Source organism: Chiloscyllium plagiosum, chromosome 1 (assembly GCF_004010195.1).
Source record: "Chiloscyllium plagiosum isolate BGI_BamShark_2017 chromosome 1, ASM401019v2, whole genome shotgun sequence".
In the NCBI taxonomy this organism is placed as follows: domain Eukaryota; kingdom Metazoa; phylum Chordata; class Chondrichthyes; order Orectolobiformes; family Hemiscylliidae; genus Chiloscyllium; species Chiloscyllium plagiosum.
Window position 1 is genome coordinate 55635581 of NC_057710.1, and position 22974 is coordinate 55658554.

General features: G+C 39.4%; 1 protein-coding gene across 1 annotated transcript in view; it reads left to right on the forward strand.

Annotated features, from left to right (window-relative positions):
* The window catches only part of npr2 (natriuretic peptide receptor 2), a 163159-nt gene that overhangs the window by 42497 nt on the left and 97688 nt on the right, over window positions 1–22974 (forward strand). The window contains exon 5 of the mRNA XM_043686946.1: window positions 19415–19509. Coding sequence (XP_043542881.1) covers window positions 19415–19509 — 95 coding nt within the window. The remainder of the gene's footprint in view (window positions 1–19414; window positions 19510–22974) is intronic.

Consider the following 22974-nt stretch of genomic DNA (forward strand, 5'->3'; position numbering starts at 1 on the left):
CTTAAGGACAATCTTCTAATCTTGAGTGTCTTGCTGTACATGTTAATGTTCAAGAGGCAGAAATATTAAATTCTCAAAAGTAGCATTCCCTACATCTGCTAGGAATGCACTGATATCAAATGTGTAAGTCTCTATACTGTAGCACTAGAAACTCAAGAAAGCCTTTTGAATTTTTAAAAGAATTATTTGCAAATTTATCCATTCTAATTTTTTTATTTCATCTGGGATTCAAAGCATACCCATCAGCTCCCAATTTGTTGTAACTAGATCCTGGGCAAAGTTTCACGAGTAATTAAGGTTCCGTTCAGGATTCCCCAAATTGTCATATTTCTGGGTGAGGAGGGATGAACTTTATTCATCTGTCTTCTCATTTGGTTGCAACAAGGTGATTTTACAATGGATACCCTCCCTAGATCATATGAGTCTATATTTTAAAAAGAACAAACTAACTAGTTTTGTTTGAGTTAACAAGGAATGAGGCTTTAGTTACTAACCCTGAGAAGAAAGATCAAAGCAACAAAAATGTACCCAGATAAGAAATGAGAAGTGAGTCCTAAAGTAAAGAATTAAATTTAAAAAATAAACAGTCATTCATAAAGAGTAGCTAGTGGACATTGATTGTTAATCAGTTTATTTTGAGATTCTTAGCTTTGCAGGTTAGTTGAATGTCTTTGGTGCTGTTTTGTTTTGATGGGCTTGCTGTTTGGCTGGTTATCATTAATTTACATCATGGGGGTAACTAGTAGATTGTTCTTCGACTGTGACCTATATCCACACTAGTGCTCAAACCTAGGCTAATACACACACGTACCTCAGCACTTTGCCAAACATGAGCACCTCAGCTCACTAGCATACCCTCTTCCACTAGCATGCAGAGACCAGCTTAAACCAATGTTTAACTGTTCTTCTGTATTCTTGAAAGGAAAGACATGAACATTTCTCCCACCCAGACTGCTAACCTTTCTCCGGTCATGTTCACAGTCTGAGGTGACTCCCAGGAGATGGCAGTTCAGTGAGTTGAGCATTTTCCCCTTTTAAGTTTATCCCTTTGAAACTTTCTTGTCATCTCATCAAGTGTGATGTTCCACTGTCTGTCTGTAGATGGCCACTAAATTTAAATGTGTAAGCATCTTTTGTTTTTATGTCACTTAAAAATAAGAAGAGTAATTAAAGTTCATTATCTCCCTGAGAACTTCTAGGTTTCTCCTTTATCATGACAGGGACACTCCCATGTCAGAAAGAATCCCTCTTTCTTCCTTCCTACCTAGATTTAATACCCACTGGCCTTGACCTTCTCCCTAAAATGGTGAAAACTGATCTGTCCATTGCCTCCAATCTTTTGTCTTGGAGCTGGTTATAATTCTTGTTTTACATTACCAAGCTCTAGTGTAGTCCAGGCTGCTGGAGCTTCCAACAATCAGAGTAGTTGGCAGCTCCAGAATATGAGGTCTCCTCCGACTGAAGAACAGAAGTCCCACTGGCCTGCAGTGTGTTATGGTTTAGGGACAACATTTCTCTAAGCCTTTCAGCCGGCTAACTGACTTTCCTACTCACTCTCCTTCCCCCACTCCCTCACAGTAAAATTCTGTGTATTTTCTCTGAGAGATTTTAATGTATTTTTCTCAATCAGTTTCCATTATCGGAGCAACTAGACATCACAATCTGTTCTTCCAGTAGTCTAATGTCACCACAAAATTCTAAATTACAGCTTGCTTTCTCAAAAACCTAAAGTTTTGGTTTCTTGCTCAGTTAAGGAGCTACCTGAAAAGTAGAGGTTTTGAAGCCAAAGTCAGTGCAGGTAATAGCTTGCACATGCTTCCCATTCTATTCCTTTAGTGGATTCATTATAGAACCTACATCAGATTTACTCCAGTGATTCAAAAAGGTTACTAAGTTGCTGTGGGCAATTGGAGGGGTCAGCAAGTGTTGGCTGTGCCTGTGACATCTCTATCCTGGGAATAAACAAAGGCATTGTCAGAGAAAGGAGATATACTTTCCGTCAGTTGGAATTAGATTCGACATAACTGCTGGATAAGGGAACATAACATTCCAAGTCATGACACCACACAATCTCAGATGATCATGTTAAATTTGTCTTGCCTGCATCTGTATAATCTTTAGAATGAACAGCCACTTGGATAGCATGATGCAAATCAATCCCACTATTCCTGGAATCATACAAAAGGTCAAAGTTACTTTTACCTGACTTTCAGAATAAAGTTGATAAAAGGCACATAGCAGGCTTCTGTACAAAACAAGAATTGTTATTTATTACAATTAGATTACAACTAGAAGTAAATTGATATAAATCATGATCATATTACAGTACTAACTAAAAGTCTAAATTCTTTATAAACACACACGCACACAGTAATTGACGGAGGTATGAAAATACTAGAAAGGCAGTTCCATGGTTTTTGTTTCGCAGTTCTGAAGCTGAGATGAACATTCTTTGGTTAGCCAGAGCCTTTGTGTTCAGTTATCTTTGTGTGTAAGCTTTCACTGGTTTGAAGAGAGTGCAGAGCAGTTAATTCAGTTGGAAAGTGTTTCTGGTTTATCTCTTCAAAAGTTGCACATCGCAGCAACTGCTGCAGGAAAGGTAACTGGTTTTCTTCAAGTTTAAACTCAGCTTTTATGGCAAAGGACAGGCAGTTTTGCTGAGATAACAACAGCAGAAGCTTCTATGCCTTTCTCTGTCTATGTGTCTTTGTCTTTGTAATTTGCTTCCAGTTTCAACATGTTCAGTTAGCTGAGAACTAATCTGCTTCATTTGTAAACAACTCATTGGCTCCTGATCATTCAAACATTGTAAAAGCACACAGACACAAAAACAGAGTTCACAATAAGTATCAAATGCCTTGCTGTGAAATTATGCAGCCATCCTGGTAAATCCTTGTTTTTAAAACTATTTCTTTCAGTCCACAGTTTCTGAAGACACAAAACAAAACAGCCTTATATGTATCCAAATGTCATTTATTTGTTATTTATCTGGTTGGTGACCCAGAGTAATGATAGCATATAAATTCAAACAGAAAAGCTGAAAAAACTCAGCAGGTCTGGCAGCATCTATGGAAGGAGAAACGCAGTTGACATTTTAAGTCTAGTTAGGATTTTTCTTCAGAACAAAAGGTACATGGACGATGATGCTTTTTACCCTGTTGACAAATGGGCAGAGGAGTAAGTAGGACATAGAGCACAGAGCAGTACAGTAGAGGAAGAGGCCCTTTGGCCCATCAAGCCTGTGGCAACCATGATATTATTCTAAACTAATCCCATCTGCTTACACATGGTCCATATCCCTCTATTATCTGCCTCTTCATGTGTTTGTCCAAATGCTATCATTACTGCTACAACCACTTCCCTGGCAGCATGTTCCAGGCATCTACCACCCTCTGTATAAAAAACCTTCCTCACACATCTCCTTTAAACTTTCCTGTCTCATCTTAAACCTATGCCACCTGGTAATTGACAATTCTCTCCTGGGAAACAGACCCCAATTATCCAACTAATCTATTCCCCTCATAATTTTATATACTTCTATCAGGTCGTCTCTCAACCTCTGATGCTCTAATAAAAACTAGCCTAGTTTGTCCAACCTCCTTATAGCTAATACACCCAAATCCAGGCAACATCCTGGGAAACCTTCTTCAAACCTCTGCATCCTTCTCATAATGTGTGACCAGAACTGCACACAGTACTCCAAATATAGCCTGACCAAAGTCTTGTTTTGCAACATGACATACCAACCTCTTTACTCAGTGCTCTAACCAATGAAGGCAAGCATGCCACATGCATTCTTTACCATCTTAACTACTTGTATTGCTGCTTTAGGGAGCTCTGGACTTGGAGCCCAATATCCCTCCATATATTAAAACTCCTAAGGGTTCATGTATGACATACTCTTCTCTTACATTTGACCTCCCAATATGCATCACTCCACACTTATCTGGATAAAACTCCATCTGCTATTTCCTTGTCCAACTTTTCAGCTGATCTATATCCTGCTGCATTCTTTGTTACCCTTCCCCACTATCCAGAACTGCATCAATTTTCATGTCATTTGCAAACTTTACTAATCAGAATACTTACATTTTCATGCAAATAATTTTTTGTATTACAAACAACAGAGGTCCCAGCATTGATCCTTGCAGAACACCACTCATCACAGATCTCTAGTCAGAAAAATGCCCACCCACAACTATCCTTTATCTTTTTACATCTAATTTGTCACCTCAGAATGGATGCCACATGATATATCTCCTGGATCATGAGAGACCTGGTCAACTGCTTTAGTAAAGTCTACGTAGACAACATTCACTGCCCTACCTTCATTAACCATTGGCATCACTTCCTAAAAAAACTCAATTTCATTTGTGAGACAAGGCCTCTCCTGCATAAAGCCTTGCTGACTGTCTCTAATAAGTCAATTGTTTTCCAAATGCAAGTAAATCCTGTCCCTAAGAATCTTCTCCAATAATTTCCCTTTCACTGATGTAAGGTTTGCTAGTTTATAATTTCCTGGATTATCCATATTACCCTTCTTAAACAAACAAACAACATTGGCTATTCTCCAGTCTTCTGGGACCTTACCTATGCCTAAATATGATACAAAGATCTGTCAAGGTTCTAGCAGTCTCTTCGCTTGCCTGCTTCAGTTTCCTGGCATAGATCCCATCAGGGCTGGGGACGTATCTACCTGAATGGTTTTCAAAACTCCCCAAACCTCTTAATATCAACAAGCTTTAGAGTATCGGCATACCCCTCTCTAAACTTATCATCATCCATGATTTTCTCCTTACTCAAGACTAATGCAAAGTACTCATCAAGGACCACAACCACGTCCTCTGGCTCCCCACATAAATTCCCTCCTTGAGTAGATCTATTCTTTCCCTAGATACCTTCTTGTTCCTAGTATAGGTATAAATTGCCTTAGGAATCTCCTTTGTCCTACTTGCCACGGACATTTCGCGGCCCTTCTAGCCTTCCTAATTTCTTTTTTAATAAGTTATTTTCTGCTTCCTATACTTCTCAAAGACTCTGTTTGATATCTAATTACTAAACCTTTTACATGTTAACTAAACTTACGACATGCCTCATCATCCCAGGTTCCCAAACCTTGCCATCCTTAATTTTCATCCTCACGGGAATATGTTTGTCCTGAAATCTGGTCAAGTGGCTCTTAAAGGAACTCCACATGTAAGGTGTGGTGAACAGGTCATGACTGTACCCAGAGCAAAAGAAAAATACAGTGGTAATGGTAACGAAGGAGAAATTTGGCTTCACAAAAGATGTTGATAGTTGGTGTTAGTAATAGAAAATAAGTTAGTTCTGTTGAGAGCAAACTAATTTAAATAAGACTTTTGGGAGGAAGACTGGAAGGAGGATATTTATCCCCATTGCCATGCTGATTTTCTATATTAATTTCAGGTTTCCAGTATCCTTAGTACTTTAGTTTTATAGCATGATAGACCCAAGTCACAACTAAGTGGATACAGTTTCAGAAATGTAGTTAAGTGTTGAGCATAATGATGTTAAAAGTGCAAAAGCATGAACAAAGTTGAAAGGAGCTTGAGCCAGTGAGGTAACAGACTAGAGAACTAGAAACCAAGGTTGAATTTGAAGTGAATAATAAAAATATTTGAAGCTGATGTATGAAAGCTGGGTTGCCGGTTGACGTTGGATGATAGGTGAGTGATGCTTTATGCAGAACAGGCAGGAAATTTCTGGATGGATTGGCATTTACAAAAGGAAGGTTAAAAAGTGCACTGAAACATTTTAATCTAGAGGTGAAAAAATGTGAATCATAATTCAACAGCACCTTATACAAGCTCGGTTTAGAAACAAGCAATGGTTTTGAATTAGAACCACGCAGATCTGGAGATATGGAGTCAGAATCCTGATATAGATGACATTATTTGGCTGTCTATGTTGTCAATAATAGTGCCCTTACCTCTGTGAATACTGTGGGTTCAACTTCCACTCCAGGGACTGCAAACTGGGAGAGAAGGACTGAAAGTGGTTGGGGAAGAGGACTCAAAAGCTTTTTATGTTTTAAACCTTTCAATAAAAGAACAGTGTGTTGAAGGGACATTACTATTGTAGTGTACACTATCAGTTAGATATTTGCACACTGAAGCGTTTTATTTCGTATTAGTTAATATTTATGCTATCCCATCTCAAAACATTTCACATACCTTGAATCACCTGAAGTGCAGGTGATAGTGTTAGTGACAAACCAGCAATCCTTCAGCTGTGACCTCACCACTCTGTGGAAAGCCTGTTTATAATGGTGGTCTTTTGTGTATAGGTATATGAGAATTATTTTTACAGCCCTCGTTGCTGACTTGTGCCTGTTATCAGTTTAAATATTATGGTCTCATGAAATCCATGCTTTCCTTGTGTGTTGTAGCTTCTTTAAGTTTAATGGGGCAGTGATGATTTTTGAGAATATTATCCAATACAAAAGTAGGTGATGGTACAACAAGGCTGTATTGCCAAACAAATGAGTTAGTTAGAATTAAAAAGGACTCCTTGATAATCAAAAAGTAGCCCTTCAGAAAGCCTCAAGATGAGCCCTTAAGAAAAAATATTGTTTTGACCTTGTTCTCCAAGACACAAATTTAGACTACCGCACCAGTGCAGTACTTAGGGAGTGTTGTGCTGTCAGAGATACTGTCTTTTAGAGAAATTGAATTGCAGCCAGCTTGATCTCTAAAGTAGATGTAAACGTTCCTGTGGAACTATTTCACAGAGGCGCAGGGCAATAGTCATCCCTCAATCAGCTGATAATTACATAGCTCCTTTAGTGCAAGAAAATGTTTTAAGGCATTTCACAGGAATGTTGTAATTGATATTATGATACCGTATCCCATCTTGGAGGATTGTAGGGTGGAGGAGATTATAAAGATAGGGAAATGAAAGGCCTTAGAGGGATTTGAAACAAGAATAGATTCCCAATAAAAATCATTACCTGATTGCTAAATAGTTCATGTATATAAAAACCCAGATTTAGCATTGACCTGTGTTAGAGCTTGTTTGCGCAAATTAGCTACTGTGTTTATGACATTACAGTAGTAACTACACTTCAGAAGAACCTTATCAGCTATGTAGGTTTAGGGCTTTTGATTTATAAAACCATATTATTTGAAAATTCTAGGTTCCGAAATCTTAATTTATAACAGTGCAGTACTCAGTGTTGCTTGACCTGAAAAGGTATCAACAACCAATATTTATGAATTAAGGAGAATTTTATAAATACTTAACAAGCAATGAAGACAATATGGAGTTTTATGCTCTTTTAAAGCCCAGGTTTCCCTAAACTTTGCTGACATAGGCAATACCTTTCTTCCATCTCTGAAATTGTGCCATTTTGAACTGTCTCAGAAACATTACTAAGTTCTAACTCCTGTTTTTGATGGTTTGCATGTGTTTGACACTGACAAATGAATCTTGAATTGCATTTAAAAACAAAAATAAAGAACTGCAGGTGCTGAAAATACAAAACAAAAACAGAAATTGCCAAAGAAACTCAGCAGGTCTGGCAGTATCTGTGGAGAGAAAGCAAAGTTAATGTTTTGTTTCAAGTGATCCTTCTTCATAACTGAAGAACATTGGATCTGAAATGTTAACTCTGCTTTCTCTCCACAGATGTTGCCAGGCCTGCTGAGTTTCTCCAACAATTTCTGTTTTTTTGTTTCTTCAATTGCACCTACCATAATTAAGATAGACACAATTGCTACCAGATTGTTCAACACAATCACGTCATTTAAGAAAAGTCTCATAGTAGCCATCCCCAATTAATTGCCTGACTAGCAGAAATTCAGTGTCTCAGGACATTCTGTATTCCTAAAATGTGCACAATAAAAGCAGGTCTTTCATATTTATCTGAATATCATTTTCTAGGATGTTGCCTGGTATGGAAGGGATGTCTTACGAGGAAAGGCTGAGGGCCTTGAGGCTGTTCTTGTTAGAGAGAAGAAGGTTGACGGTGACTTAATAGAGACATACAAGATAATCAGAGGGTTAGATAGGGTGGACAGGGAGAGCCTTTTTCCAAGTGTGGGGACAGCAACCACGAGGGGACACAACTTTAAAGTGAGGGGAGATAGGTATAAGACGGATGTCAGAGGTAGTTTCTTTACTCAGAGTAGTAAGGGTATGGAATGCTTTGCCTGCATCGGTAGTAGATTCGCCAAGTTTAAGTGCATTTAAGTCGTCATTGGACAGGCAAATGGATGTACATGGAATAGTGTAGGTGGGATGGGCTTCAGATTAGTATGACAGGGCGGCGCAACATCGAGGGCCGAAGGGCCTGTACTGTGCTGTAATGTTCTATGTTCTATATTCTATGTTTGTTTATCTAAGTGCTTCATGACAATTGAGGAGATTAACTACAGGATATGTAACATGTACTCCATGCACATGTAATTGTACTGCAGAATTCCTGATATAAGAGACCAAATAAAGATATTGTTGTAGAATTAACATAATATTTGATACATTGGCAATTTAGGTCATTGGTAACCCTTTTACCACTGACTCAGAAGGTAGTGTAATCCTGCAATTCAATGTACTCAACTACATGATTTTGGCTGACACTTTATTATGCTATTTAGAGTATGCAACCTTGTGAGAAATTTTGACTTAATGTCATAGAGGTAATTTTGGCTTCGACCGAGATTACTCAATCCGTCAAATCCATGTAAAACTGGACTCAGATTATTCACTTAGGCAGATGTAAAAGATCTTGTGACATTGTTTGAAGAGGTCTGAGGAGCCTTTGTGTCCAGTGTGGGAACAGCAGTCAGCCTTCATTCATTTAGGTCATGTATGATCCTGATACCCTTTTATGTGCTGTCAATTTTTATACAATAGTACTCTTACCAAAGAAGACTCAGTTCCACTCTCAATCCGCAATCTTTTGGTGATCAATTTCCACATTTCTACTATAATTTGTGGAAAAGGTACCTCCAGATTTCTTCTGAAATTTAAAATTATGTCATTTTGTTCTGGATACCCTTACCAATTTATCTGGATCTATGCTGTCAGATTTCTTTGTCACTTTAACATCCAGATTAAATCACTCCTCAAACTTTTAAACTCAATAGAATGCTAATAGGCTTATACAACCATTGCCATTATTTCACCACCTCAGACCTGACAATGTCCTGATTGGGAACTATGGGGTATGGCTCAGTCAGCTAGATGGTAATATGATGGATTAAATTAATGCATATGGCTCATTGTCTAACTTCCATTCTAGCTGAGAAAGAGTAGGTCCTGTTGCCTTGTCTAACTTGTAACAAAACGTCAGAGCACTTTTATGTGGTTTAGTGAATCATCACTAAAGAGCTGTCTCCAGACAGAGAACAGAAGAAGATAATCTTCTGATAACAACAACAATGCTGGAAATTGGCATGATGGCTAAACAGATTGAAACCAGGTGGAGGTTTGGCTTATCTGGAAATCAGTAGAAATGTTTTAAATTGCTTTGTAATGTGGGTGACATGACAAAAATCTGCTGAGAGTTCAGTCACAGTTTTAAGACAGATGCCATAGCTTCACCCCAAATCTACTAAAGACTGGATCTTCAGAAGTTTATTTTCGTGAACTTGCAAAGTTTGATCAGAGTAATGGAAGAATGACATCTCAGGCATAATCCTGATATAACTGCCAGCTCCGTCTTCTAAGAAATTTTTAGGACAATCTAGTTTAATCCCTTAAGAAAAATGATAACTGTGTTCTGTTTTTGGAAACTCTTACAGTTTATTTTATAATAAATTGACATTGGAAATATGCAAGCAATAAAATTTGCAGATGTGGTTTAAAAGGATGATATACCTCTTTTAGAAAAATGTAAAAGATTCCCACTGTTCAGAGATTACAGATCTACGTTTTAAAAACATTGGGATTTAAATGAATTGCAAAATGTGCAGAGATACAATAATAGGTTGAAATACTAAAATTTAGATAGAATTTTGCTACATTTTGAAAAGTTTTGCTTTATTACTTCGGAGCTACCCATTTATGGATGTTGGCACCCTTACAATAAACACTTACAATGCGCAAATTGTTCAACAGAATGTCAGAGTCTAATTTCATGAAAACCGACATTGTTGCTCTGAGATTGCTGGATCTGAAAGGGAAGAAAAACATGATTGCAATTTGTGTTGTAGCTTAATGCAAAGTTGGCAGAATTAGTCTGAAGTGCATTGCAGTGCTTTAATGGGAATACGGCAAGAATCATCACAGGTTTATATATAGTTACTAAATGGGTTTGGAAAATCTTCTGTAACATTGCATATAGAATCTGCTGTTTCAAGTGCAATTATGGTATTTAGCTGGCTCGTTGTTTTATTCTTTATGGTCAGAGCACAATGTATCCCTTTTACCTGAACAAGCAAGTGCAGGTTATTTGAGTTCCTTGTGAGCTCCTGACATTGTGATCAAAGTTTATAATATATTCTTATTTGGAAACATAAGTTGTAAAGTGGAAGGACCATACACACCTTTAAGGTGGGTTTGTATTTCTGATTTGTACCTGTTAGGAATGGGTGGACATTGATTTTAGTTTCATTTTAGATTTGCTCTGTAATGAGGTTTTTGAGTCATAGAATCATAGGAGATGTTACAGCATGGAAACAGACCCTTCGGTCCAACTCGTCCATACCAACCAGATAGCCTAACCTAACCTAGTCCCATTTGCCAGCACTTGGCCATATCCCTCTGAACCCTTCCTATTTATATACCAATCCAGATGCCTTTCAAATATTGAAATTGTACCAGCCTCCATCACTTCCTCTGGCAGTTCATTCCATACACGCATCACCCTCTGTGTGAAAACATTGCCCCTTAGATCCCTTTTATATCTTTCCTCTCTCATCTTAAACCTATGGCCTTTAGTTCTAGACTCCCCCATCCCATGCCCCTCATGATTTTATAAAGCTCTATAAGGTCACATCTCAGCCTCTGACGCTCCAGGGAAAATAGCCCCACCCTATTCAGCCTCACCCCACAGCTCAAATCCCGCAACCCTGGCAATATCCTTGTAAATCTTTTCTGAACCCTTTCAAGTTTCACAACATCCTTCTGAAAGGAAGGAGATCAGAATTGCACACAATATTCAAAAAGTGGCCTAACCAATGTCCTGTACAGTCGCAACATGGCATCCTAACTCTTATACTGAATACTCTGACCAATAAAAGAAAGCATACCAAACACCTTCTTCACTATCATATCTACCTGTGACTCTACTTTCAAGGAACTATGAACCTACACTCCAAGGTCTCTTTGTTCAGCAACACTCCCCAGGACCTTCTTTTCATTAGATGTATAAGTCCTGCTCTGCTTTGCTTTTCCAAAGTGCAGCACCTCACACTTATATAAATTAAAATCCATCTGCCAGTCTTCGGTAAATTGGTCCATCTGATCAAGATGCCATTGTAATCTGAGGTAACCTTCTTTGCTGTCCACTGCTCCTTCAATTTTGGTGTCATCTTCAAACTTACTAACTATACCTCTTAATGTTCACATCCAAATCATTTATATAAATGAAAAAAAGCAGTGGATCCTTTTGGCACTCCACTGGTCACAGGCCTCCAGTCTGAAAAGCAACCCTCCACCACCACCCTCTGTCTTCCACCTTTGAGCCAGTTCTGTAACCCAATGGCTAGTTCTCCCTCTATTCCATGAGATCTAATCTTACTAATCCCACGAGGAACCTTGTCGAATGCCTTACTGAAATCAATATAGATCACATCTACTGCTCTGCCCTCACCAATCCTCTTTGTTACTTCCACAAAAAACTCAATCAAGTTCGTGAGACATGATTTCCCATGCACAAACCATGCTGGCTATCCCTAAGCAGTCCATGCCTTTTCAAATACATGGAAATCCTGTCCCTCAGGACTCTCTCAACAATTTGCCCATCACCAATGTCAGGCTGACCGGTCTATAGTTCCCTGGCTTTTCCTTACCATCTTTCTTAAATAGTGGCACCATGTTAGCCAACCTCCAATCTTCTGGCACCTATGACTATCGATAATACAAATATCTCAGCAAGGGGCCCAGCAATCACTTCCCTAACTTCCCACAGAGTTCTAGGGTACACCTGATCATGTCCTGGTGATTTATCCACTTTTATCTGTTTCAAGATATCCAGCACCTCCTCTGTAATGTGGACATTTTTCAAGATGTCAGCATTTATTTTCTCACATTCGATATCTTTCATGTCCTTCTCCACAGTAAACACTGATGCAAAATACTTGTTAAGTATCTTGCCCATCTCCTGCGGCTCCATACATAGGCTGCCTTGCTGATCTTTGAGGGGTCCTATTCTCTCCCTGGTTCGCCTTTTGTCCTTAATGTATTTATAAAATCCCTTTGGATTCTCCTTAACCTTATTTGCCAAAGCTATCTCAGGTCCCCTTTTCGCCCTCCTGACATCCCTCTTAAGTATACTCCTACTGCCTTTATGCACTTTTAAGGATTCATTCAATCTATACCTGACATATACTTCCTTTTTTTTTCTTAACCAAAACCCTCAATTTCTCTCGTCATCCAGGTTTCCCTACACATACCACTCTTTCCTTTCACCCAAACAGGAATACACTGTCTCTGGACTCTCATTATCTCATTTCGTAAGGCTTCCCATTTTCCAACCGTCCCTTTACTATGAACATCTGCCCCCAGTCAATTTTTGAAATTTGTCTAATACCATCAAAATTAGCCTTCGTCCAATTTAGAACTTCAACTTTTAGATCTAGCCTATCCTTTTCCATCATTATTTTAAATCTAATAGAATTATGGTCGCTGGCCCCAAAGTGCTCCCGCACTGACACCTCAGTCACCTGCCCTGCCTTATTTCCCAAGAGTAGGTCAAGTTTTGCACCTTCTCTAGTAGGTGCATCCACAGACTGAATCATAAAATTTTCTTGTATACACTTAACAAATTCCTCTCCATCTAAACCCTTAACATTATCGCTGTCACAGTCTATATTTGGAAAGTTCAAACACCTGACCATAACCACCCTATTATTCTTACAGATAACTGAAATCTCCTTACAAATTTGTTTTCAATTTCCCACTTATTATTAGGGGGTCTATAATACAATCCCAATAAAGTGATCATCCCTTTCTTATTTCTCAGTCCCACCCAAATAACTTCCCTGGATGTATTCCCAGGAATATCCTCCCTAAGCACAGCCGTAATGTTATCCCTTATCATTACTCCCCCTTCTCCCTTGCCCCCCATCCCTCCCCTCACCTCCATTTTCTATCATTCCTGTAGCATTTGTATCCTGGAATATTAAGCTGCCAGTCCTGTCCATCCCTGAGCCACATTTTTGTAATTGCTGTGATATGCCTGTCCCATGTTACTAACCATGCCCTGAATTCCTCTGCCTTCCCTGTTAGACCTCTTGCATTCAAATAAATGCAGTTTAATTTATCAGTTGTACCTTGTACTCTGCTTTGCTCTTGCCTGCCCTGACTGTTTGACTTGCTCATTTTCCCAATATTACCAGTCTCAGATTGATCTGTTTCCTCACTATCTCCCTGGGTCCCACTCAATATATGAGTATTGCAGAGGAAAGCAATATTGTTTAGAAGCTTGCTCTCAGTGTCCACCCATCTTCAAAATGCAAGATTGGTACATTTAGAGTCATAGACTCATATCGCACAGAAACAGGCCCTTTGGCCCAACTCATCCATGCCAACCAGGTCTCCGAAACTGAACAAATCCCATTTGCCTGCATTTGGCCCATTTCCCTCTACGGAGGAACCTCAATTATCTGGCATTCAATTATCCGGAATTCAATTAACCAAACAAAATACTCCCCACCCGTGTCCTTCAGATAATCGAGGTTCCTCTATAAATCTTTCCTAACCATGTAACTGTCCAAACGTCTTTTAAATGTTGTAATTGTATCTCCCTCTATTACTTCCTCTGGCAGCTCAATCCATATGTACACTACCCACTGTGTGTTGCTCTCAGGTCCCTTTTAAGTGTTTCCCCTCTTACCTTCACCCTATGCCCTCTAGATTTGGACTCCCCTTCCCTGGGGAGAAAACTTGGACTATTCACCTTATCTTTGCTCTTTATGATTTTATAAACCTCTATAAGATCACCTCTCAGCCGCCTATACTCTTGGGAAAAAAAATCCCAGCCGATCCAGTCTCTCCTTGTAACTCAAATGTCCAATCTTGATAACATCCTTGTAAATCTTTTTTGCACCCTTTCCAGTTTAATAACATCCTTCCTACAGCAGGGCGACCAGAATTGTATGTGGTATTCCAAATGTGGCCTTACCGATGTTTTTTACAACCGAAACATGATGTCCCATTTCTGTACTCAGTTCTCTGATCAAGGAAGGCAAGTATGCCAAATGCCTTCTTTACCACCCTGTCTACCTGCGACTCCACTTTCAAGGAACTATGCACCTGCCATGCTTTGTATTACCAAAATGCAACACCTCACATTTATCTAAATTAAATTCCATGTGCTATTCCTCAGCCCACTGGCCCACTTGATCACAATCCAATTGTACTCTTGAATAACCTTTTCACAGTCCACTATGTCATTCACAAACTTACTAACCATGCTTCCTATATTCTCATCCAAATCGTTTATATCAATGACAAACAACAATGGACCGAACACCAATCCTTTGGTACACGGGTGGTCACAAGCCTCCAGTCTAAACAACTACCCTTTACCACCACCCTCCATCTCCTATTGTCAATTTCCAATTCCTATTGTCAATTGAAAATCTCCAATTTTGTATCCAATTGGCTAGCTCTCCCTGGATCCCGCTTGATTGAACCTTACTAACCAGCACACCATGCAGAACCTTGCCAAACAGTGTTCCCTACTCCTGTCAGCTTTGCCCTTCAGTGAGTAACAATTTATGTTATATGAACAAAACATGTTCATTATAAGTAATCTGACTCTTATCAATTAAGGTGTGGTAATGAAGAATCCACCAGAGAACTATTGTGCCTCATGTTGTTGGTTAGTTCAAAACACGCACAATGCTTGGACATGTCTTTTTTTTATGCAGAAGACAAAGCTTCACCATCCTCTCTTCTCAGCAATGCACAAGTTTCACAATGCTCGTCATTCCCTTGTTTAAATGCTAGATGTTAGAGTTGACGACTTGACAACTACATTATTTAATGGTCGCTTACCTTTTCAAAATAAAGCGTTGTCATCACCCTTTGAATTAATAACAAAAAATAACATTTAATGTATGGTACAGTGTTTATTATGACGTGAAGTCAGCAACATGTTTTGTGCTTAATCCTGACTGGGTTCCCAACTCCATCCATGTTATGCTGATAGTGTACCAAATTGTATAAATCATGATGCCTCCAAAATCTCCCCAGCTAAGTGAAAATTGCTAAATGTCAAAATTCCCACAATGTGGTCAGTAATGTTGGGACATAAGTATGCAAGCTCCTGACTCACATTCATACAGCACTCTGATGAGCATTGCCAGTGCCAGATTGGGAGATTGAATCCCTGGTTTAAGTCCTGAATATAGTTTCTAAAGCCCCCCCCCCCCCCCGCAATGCACCAAGATGGGACAGTCCAGGTTCACTCCATTCCCATTAATGGCACTTTGTTGCAGGGCATATAACTTCTTGTGCACACAGAAACTTTTTCAATTTTTGTCTCCTTCTCCTGATTTATCAGACCTTTTTCATGCAATACACAGAACATCAACTATGATTTCTATTCTCAGACCCCTCCCTAATACTTCATGCTGCTTGTTTCTGCTTCAGTTTGGTCCACACTCAAATCTCAGTTGCACTGTTTATGGCTGCAAACGATTATCCATTCGACACTGAGATTTGCTTTACCTATCTCACTTTTATTTTTCATGGTCCTATAACGGCTGGTTTTAAACTTATTCCAACAATTCCTCATGCCCTTTCGCATTATAACCGAGTATGATCCCTCCAGCTCCATAGCTGATATTGTATCTCTGATCTCAAACCCCAGCATGACTCATTGTTTCATTATTTGTTTAGATTAGATTCCCTACAGTATGGAAACAGATCCTTTGGCCCAACAATTCCACACCGACCCTCCAAAGAGTAACCCACCCAGAACCATTCCCCTATCCTATATTCACCCCTGACTAATGTACCTAATACTATGGGCAATTTAGCATGGCCAATTCACCTGACCTGCACATCTTTGGACTGTGGGAGGAAACCGGAGCACCCAGAGCAATCCCACGCAGATGGGGAGAATGTGCAAACTCCACACAGATAGTAGCCTGAAATGGGAATCAAACCCGGGTCCCTGGCGCTGTGAGGCAGCACTGCTAACCACTGAGCCACCATGCCGCTCAAGTTACCAAGACTGGAACACTTGAGTTACAGGGAGAGACTGAATCGGCTCGGACTTTTTCCCCAGGAGTATAGGCGGCCAAGAAATGATCTTATAGAGGTTTATAAAATCATAAGGAGCAAATCTAAGAAGCTACTATCCCAATAATATGGAAATAATAGAGTAAACTAAAAATTCAATTTGAGCAAGGAAAGAAAATTGAAAATTATTGGAGCACAATGTGCTGCTACAAATAAATTAATAATTTATTAGAGCAGGAGCATTCACAGAATCGATAAATCCATAAAGTGACTGGAAATAGCAAATTATAGAAAAATTACATAGCACTGAGCATGATAAAATTAAGTGCAAAATTTGGTTGTGATTAATTAATAAATTTGTACACAAGTTAAAACACCAACTAATCAGTGAAATAAAGGAGACATAAGCAAAAACAAATTAATGAATACACACCAGCAGATATGTGAGAGGGTATGGGGATAACGCTGGAGATTGACACAAGGTCATAATGGCGGAGGAGAAAGTGAGGACTGTGGATGCTGGAGATCAGAGTCGAGAGAGTGGTGAAGGAAAAGCACAGCAGGTCAGGTAATATCCGAGGAGCAGGAGAATTGACATTTCGGGCATCATTCCTGATGAAGGGCTTATGCCAAAAATGTCGATCCTCCTGCTCCTTGGATCCTGCCTGCTCTTGGAAGGCTGTGCTTTACCAGCACCACAGTCTCGACACGGTCATAATGCTTGTTTACCAAGCTGATATAGGCATGAAGGGCTGAATGGCCTCCTGTTGCGCCATTTCATTTTTTGTGATTCTGGGAAATACAGCTGGATTGGGAGAGGATTGGATGACTGATAGGAGGAGAATAGAGAGAACAAGCCACTAAATTAAAGGAACAACAGATACAGCACGAGAAATGGAATATCAGAAACTAGTGAACACTAAATGCCATAGCACAGCAGATATACCATTAAATTGCATTATCAATTATAACAACTGACAATTACTTCATATGTATAATTCCTTTTAACAACAATCACTGAAGTTCATACTCCTATTTCAGAATGTTTCTCATGATTTGGAGTCATCAATCAGATTTTAAAATGACCAAGATTCAATTTTAATAATGGAAGCCTATGAAATCAGTCATGAGTATTCGAGGAATTGGAATAATGAAGTGATGTCTAAAGTAGCCACTACCAAGATTATGATTAACAAACACAAAAAGACTTTGATGAGCATAGGTTGAATTATAAGAAGGACATAGAGAAGAATAATTAGGAAGAAATTAAAATGAGGAAATATAGAATGAAAGGAAATGGCTTTTAAAAAGAACTTGCAGGAAACAATGCATTCTCAAAAAAAAGACCAAAGGGAAAACAAATGAGAAACAGGCACATTGATAAAACACATGGGAACACATCTTTTAGAAAAAACACAAGAATCAACTTTTACAAAATACAGCACAAATAGGCATTTAACTAAAAGTGAAAGAAGCAGATCTTTAAGAATAGTCAAAGAGAAACATGATACACTGAAGGTTTAATAAACAAAATGATTAAAGTAAAACAGGATTAAAAAAGGATTAAAAGAACAGATAAAGTGAAATGAACTTGGAATGGGGCTTGGAAGAAATAATTGAGGAAGAAGAGTGAATCTTAGCTTTTTGAATAGCGATGCCTTTTCAATCATATAATGTTTTATCTTTCACTGCCTTAGCCTGTTTCTTCCCCTTATCCTGTTGATAATATTTTATCACAATTTGTTTTTCACTCAGCCTTCTGCTTCAGTTCCAAGAAACTTCATTGCTGTTATTTTTGTCTTCAGCTTGGACTTTCCCCACTTCCTATAATATTAATTTAAATTCTTCTCACTGCTCTACTTATCGTCTCTGAGGTCCCAGAACTAACTCCAATGCCTCAAGAGTGTGCAATTTTCTTTTTCCTGCTGCATGAACCCTGAAGCCATATACATGCTTCACCAATCTTCCTCTGTTCAATCTCTCCAATGCCTTTCACGGGGACAAATCCAAGATGAACATTTTTCAAGTTTTATTTTTGAATCTGTTGCTCATTTCGTAAAATTTTATCTGCACACCCTCCTATATACTCCGAGTTATCTGTTTGCTCCAGCATGGACTATGACTTTTGTCTGCTCTTCTTCACATATTCATATTCTTTTTCCACTTAAAACACTTAGGGGTGGCATGGTGGCTCAGTGGTTTGCACTGCTGCCTCACAGCACCACGGACCCAGGCTCCATCCCAGCCTCAGAGGACTGGCAGTGTGGAGTTTGCATATTCTCCCCATGTCTGCACAGTTTGTTCTAGGTGCTCAGGTTTCCTCCCACAATTCACAAATGTGCAAGTCAGGTGAATTGGCTATGCTAAACTGCCCATAGGGTAGGAATTGGTCTGGGTGGGTTACTCTTCAGAGGGTCGGTGGGGACTTGCAGGGCCAAAGGGCCTGTTTTCATACAGTATGCAATCTAATCTAAAAATAACATCTTTCACACTGGAACAAGTGAGACTACATAATAGTGGGAACTCATCTACAGCTACATGTTTGGGAAGACATTTTTGGAGCCAGGAAGAGCAACTGAAGTTCTGGCCTTTGTGTTCTAAAAGTTGGCCATTAAACTAATTCAAGGAAATTGTTTTTTGGCTAGTATTGTGATTAGAAAGCTTCGCTAAAGGAAAGCCTAAACTTTTTTTTAATGACACTAAGTGACCATCTCATTCTTTTTCTGTTGCTAAAAGGAAAACATAAAGAAAAATTATAACACTTAGATATTTCTGCATCCCTTCATTCTTCTTCCCATTAAGATGACCTTGTGGGAATGCCAATTTGCTAACCAAGTGTGGTCTATACTCTGCCTAATATAAACAGCCAAAGCAACATGGTATTTCGTTTGATCAGCCAATCTATGCTTGCTAAATCTAAAGCAAATGTTACATGTGCTTGGAATCAGCATCTGGTGCAAAATGGAATAATGATTGGTGTTTTTTTCATGTGTTTTATTTAATTTTCCATCTTTTTTATGTCTCTAATTTATCATAGGAGTTACTGGATTAGTGAGCATTGATAAAAATGGTGATCGAGACATCGACTTTAGTCTGTGGGACATGACCAACATAGAAACTGGGGAATATAAGGTTAGTATTTTGCAGTATTTTTATGTCAGATGTGTAAATATTTGTTTCTCAAGTGTGGCTTGGATAAACTGAAACAACAGTGATGCTCTCTTGTTTCCAATGCATGCTCCCCAGAGTACATGTGGAATTACTGAATATATGTTCATATATATTTAAATGGAAAAGTCTCTGTTACCATGGCTACAATAAACCTGTTTGTTATTTAGCGGGAAGTGTTCAGATGGAAGAATAGTTTCTCACAATGGCCCAATTAAATAGAAATTAAATATGAAGATAGGATGTGGGGTGTAGACCATAACACATTAGAATATTAGGGAACTATTTTCTCCCGATAGGACGCAACCCTATCCAGAAATGTTTCCTGCCCAATATAATGAGCATTGACTTTACCATCATTCTCAAGTTCAGCTTCATTCAGATAATTTAGGTGAGCTACTGGCAGATTGGAAACGATTCAGATTGGGGATTTACTTGCTAAGAAGTGGGAGGTATTGAACATTTATAAGATTTAAAATTCTAATATAACTTAAATTGCCAAGTATCACTTCAGCTGTGCAAAGCTCACTTGGTGATTGTACTGAAACATGTACAATCCTGAAGGGGCTTAGTAGGATGGGCACCAAGAGGAAGTTCCATCTCGTGTGGGAACTCGAAAGAAAGGACACACTTTAGGACCAAAACATATTAGATGAGGAGATGAGGAATGCTTATATTTTCTAAAATGGCTGTTTATCTGTGGGATACACTTCCCCCAGGAGGATGTAAGGGCCGAAACATTGAATTTACTCAAGGCTGGGCTTAGACAAATCTTTGTCAGAAAAAGGCATCAATGTTTAATGCAGGGTGGGTGGGTTAACTGGAAGGTGGAGTTGAGATCACCATCTAATCAGCCATGATGTTGTTGAGTGCTGTAGCAGGCTAAAAATGTTGAATGACATACTCCTGCTCTTAAGTTGAATATTCCTATATTATTATCGTCCAGATATCACTGATGTCCATCATAGATTCATATGTTAGGAGTTGGCCACTGACGTCTGGATGGAGAGGGAAATCCTTTCAAACTTGCTGAGATAGGGGCTCAAAGAGAGCTGCTGAGAGATATTGAAGAAGATGACCTGTGCCATTGTATTTAGAACATAACCCCTTTGTATTGGAAGACCACATATTGACCTTAGTAAGTGGGAACATTTTTGCCTGTGAACATTATTGGGTTAACTGGGCACCAAATATAATGGGACAGAATTTCCCTCATCCTTGAAGGTCATGGGTGATGGCAAGGCTATGGGAAAGCATGGTCAAAATGGAAAAAATTGAATTTCAATGGCAAGAATAAAAAGTTTGACTTTCTACCTATGATTTTGACTGCGAGACTAGAAAAGTGTTGTTGCGATGGTTTTAACTTAACTTGGCAGTGGTGTGGGAAGCATATTAAAGCTTCCACATCCTTTCTATAATGAGCTGACCAGAACTGAATGAATATTCCAAGTGTGGTCTAACCAGGGCTCTATAGAGCTGCAGCATAACCTTGCAGCTCTTAAATTCAATCCCCCATTAATGAAAGCTAATACACCACACGCCTTCTTAATAACCTATCATCCTGGGTGGTAGGTTTGAGGGATCTATGGACAATGACCCCAAGATCACTCTGTTCCTCCAAACTACCAAGAATTCTGCATTCAAATTTGACCTTCCAAAATGAATCACTTCACACTTTTCCAAGTTGAACTCCACCTGCCACTTATCAGCCCAGGTCTGTATCCTGTCAATGTCACGTTGCAGCCTACAACAGCACTATCCACTACTCACTCGACCTTCATGGAATAGCAAACTTACTAACCCATTTTTCGAACTTCTTCATCCAAGTCATTTATAAAAATCACAAAGAGCAGAGGTCCCAGAACAGATCCCTGCAGAACACCACTGCTCACTGAGTTCCAGGCTGAATACTTTCCATCTACTACCATCCTCTGTCTTCTATGGGCCAACCGATCCTATATCCAGACAGCCAAATTTCCCTGTTTCCCATGCTTCCTTACTTTCTGAATGAGCCCACCATAGGGAACCATGTCAAATGCCTTGCTAGGATCCCTGTACACCACATCCACTGCTCTACCGTTATCAATGTGTTTTGTCACATTCTCAAAGAATTCAGTAAGTTTGAGAGTTAAGACCTGCAACTCACAGTCATGCTGATCATCTCTAAGCAAACTATGGTTTTCTAAGTAGTCAAAACTCCTGTCTGTCAGAATCCTCTCCAATAATTTGCCTACCACAGACATAAGACTGACTGGTCTGTAATTCCCAGGATTATCCCTATTCCCTTTATTGAACAAGGGAATAATGTTCTCCACCCTCAAATCATTTGGTACTACTCCAGTGGACAGTGAGGATGCAAAGACCATCATCGCCAAAGGCGCAGCAATCTCTTCCCTTGCTTCCTGTAGTAACCTTGGGTATATCCCATCTGAACCAGGGGACTTATCTATCCTTATGTTTTTCAAACATTTCAGCACATCCTTCTTCTTAACATCAACCTATTCGAGCATATCAACCAGTTTCATGCTGTCCTTACAAACAACAAGGTCCCTCTCAGTAGTGAATACTGAAGCAAAGTATTCATTAAGGACCACCCCTACCTCCTCCGACTCCAGGCACAAGTTCCATCCACTATCCCTGATTGGCCTTACCCTCATCTGGCCATCCTATTGTTCCTTATATAAGTGTAGAATGCTTTAGAGGTTTCCTTCATCCTAAATGCTAAAGCTTTTTCAAGCCCCCTTCTAGTCCGCCTAAGTCATAGAGTCATAGAGATGTACAGCATGGAATTCTTCAGTTCCTTTCTTGCTACCTTGTAACCCTGTAGAGCCTTGTCTGAACCTTGCCTCTTCAACCTTAAATAAGCTTCCTTTTTCTTCTTAACTAGATGTTCCATATCCCTTGTCACCCAAGGTTCCTTCACCCTGCCATCCCTTCCTTGCCTCAGTGGGACACATGTATCCTACACTATCAGCTGGTGCTCCCTAAACAATCTCCACATTTATATCTTGCATTTTCCTGAGAACATCTGTTCCCAATTTAGGCGCCCCAGTTCTTGCCTAATAACATTGCAATTCTCCATCCCCCAATTAAATACTCTCCCATATCATCTGCTCCTATCCGCTCCTCTTACCTCTTCCTTTTGGAAGGTCAAATTTGAGTGCAGAATTCTTGATAGTGTGGAGGAACAGAGTGATCTTGGGGTTCTTGTCCATAGATCCCTCAAATCTACCTCCTAAGTTGATAGCTGAAAATGTGTTGCTGGAAAAGCGCAGCAGGTCAGGCAGCATCCAGGGAACAGGAGAATCAATGTTTCGGGCATAAGCCCTTCTTCAGGAATGAGGAAAGTTTGTCCAGCAGGCTAAGATAAAAGGTAGGGAGGAGGGACTTGGGGGAGGGGCGTCGGAAATGTGATAGGTAGAAAGAGGT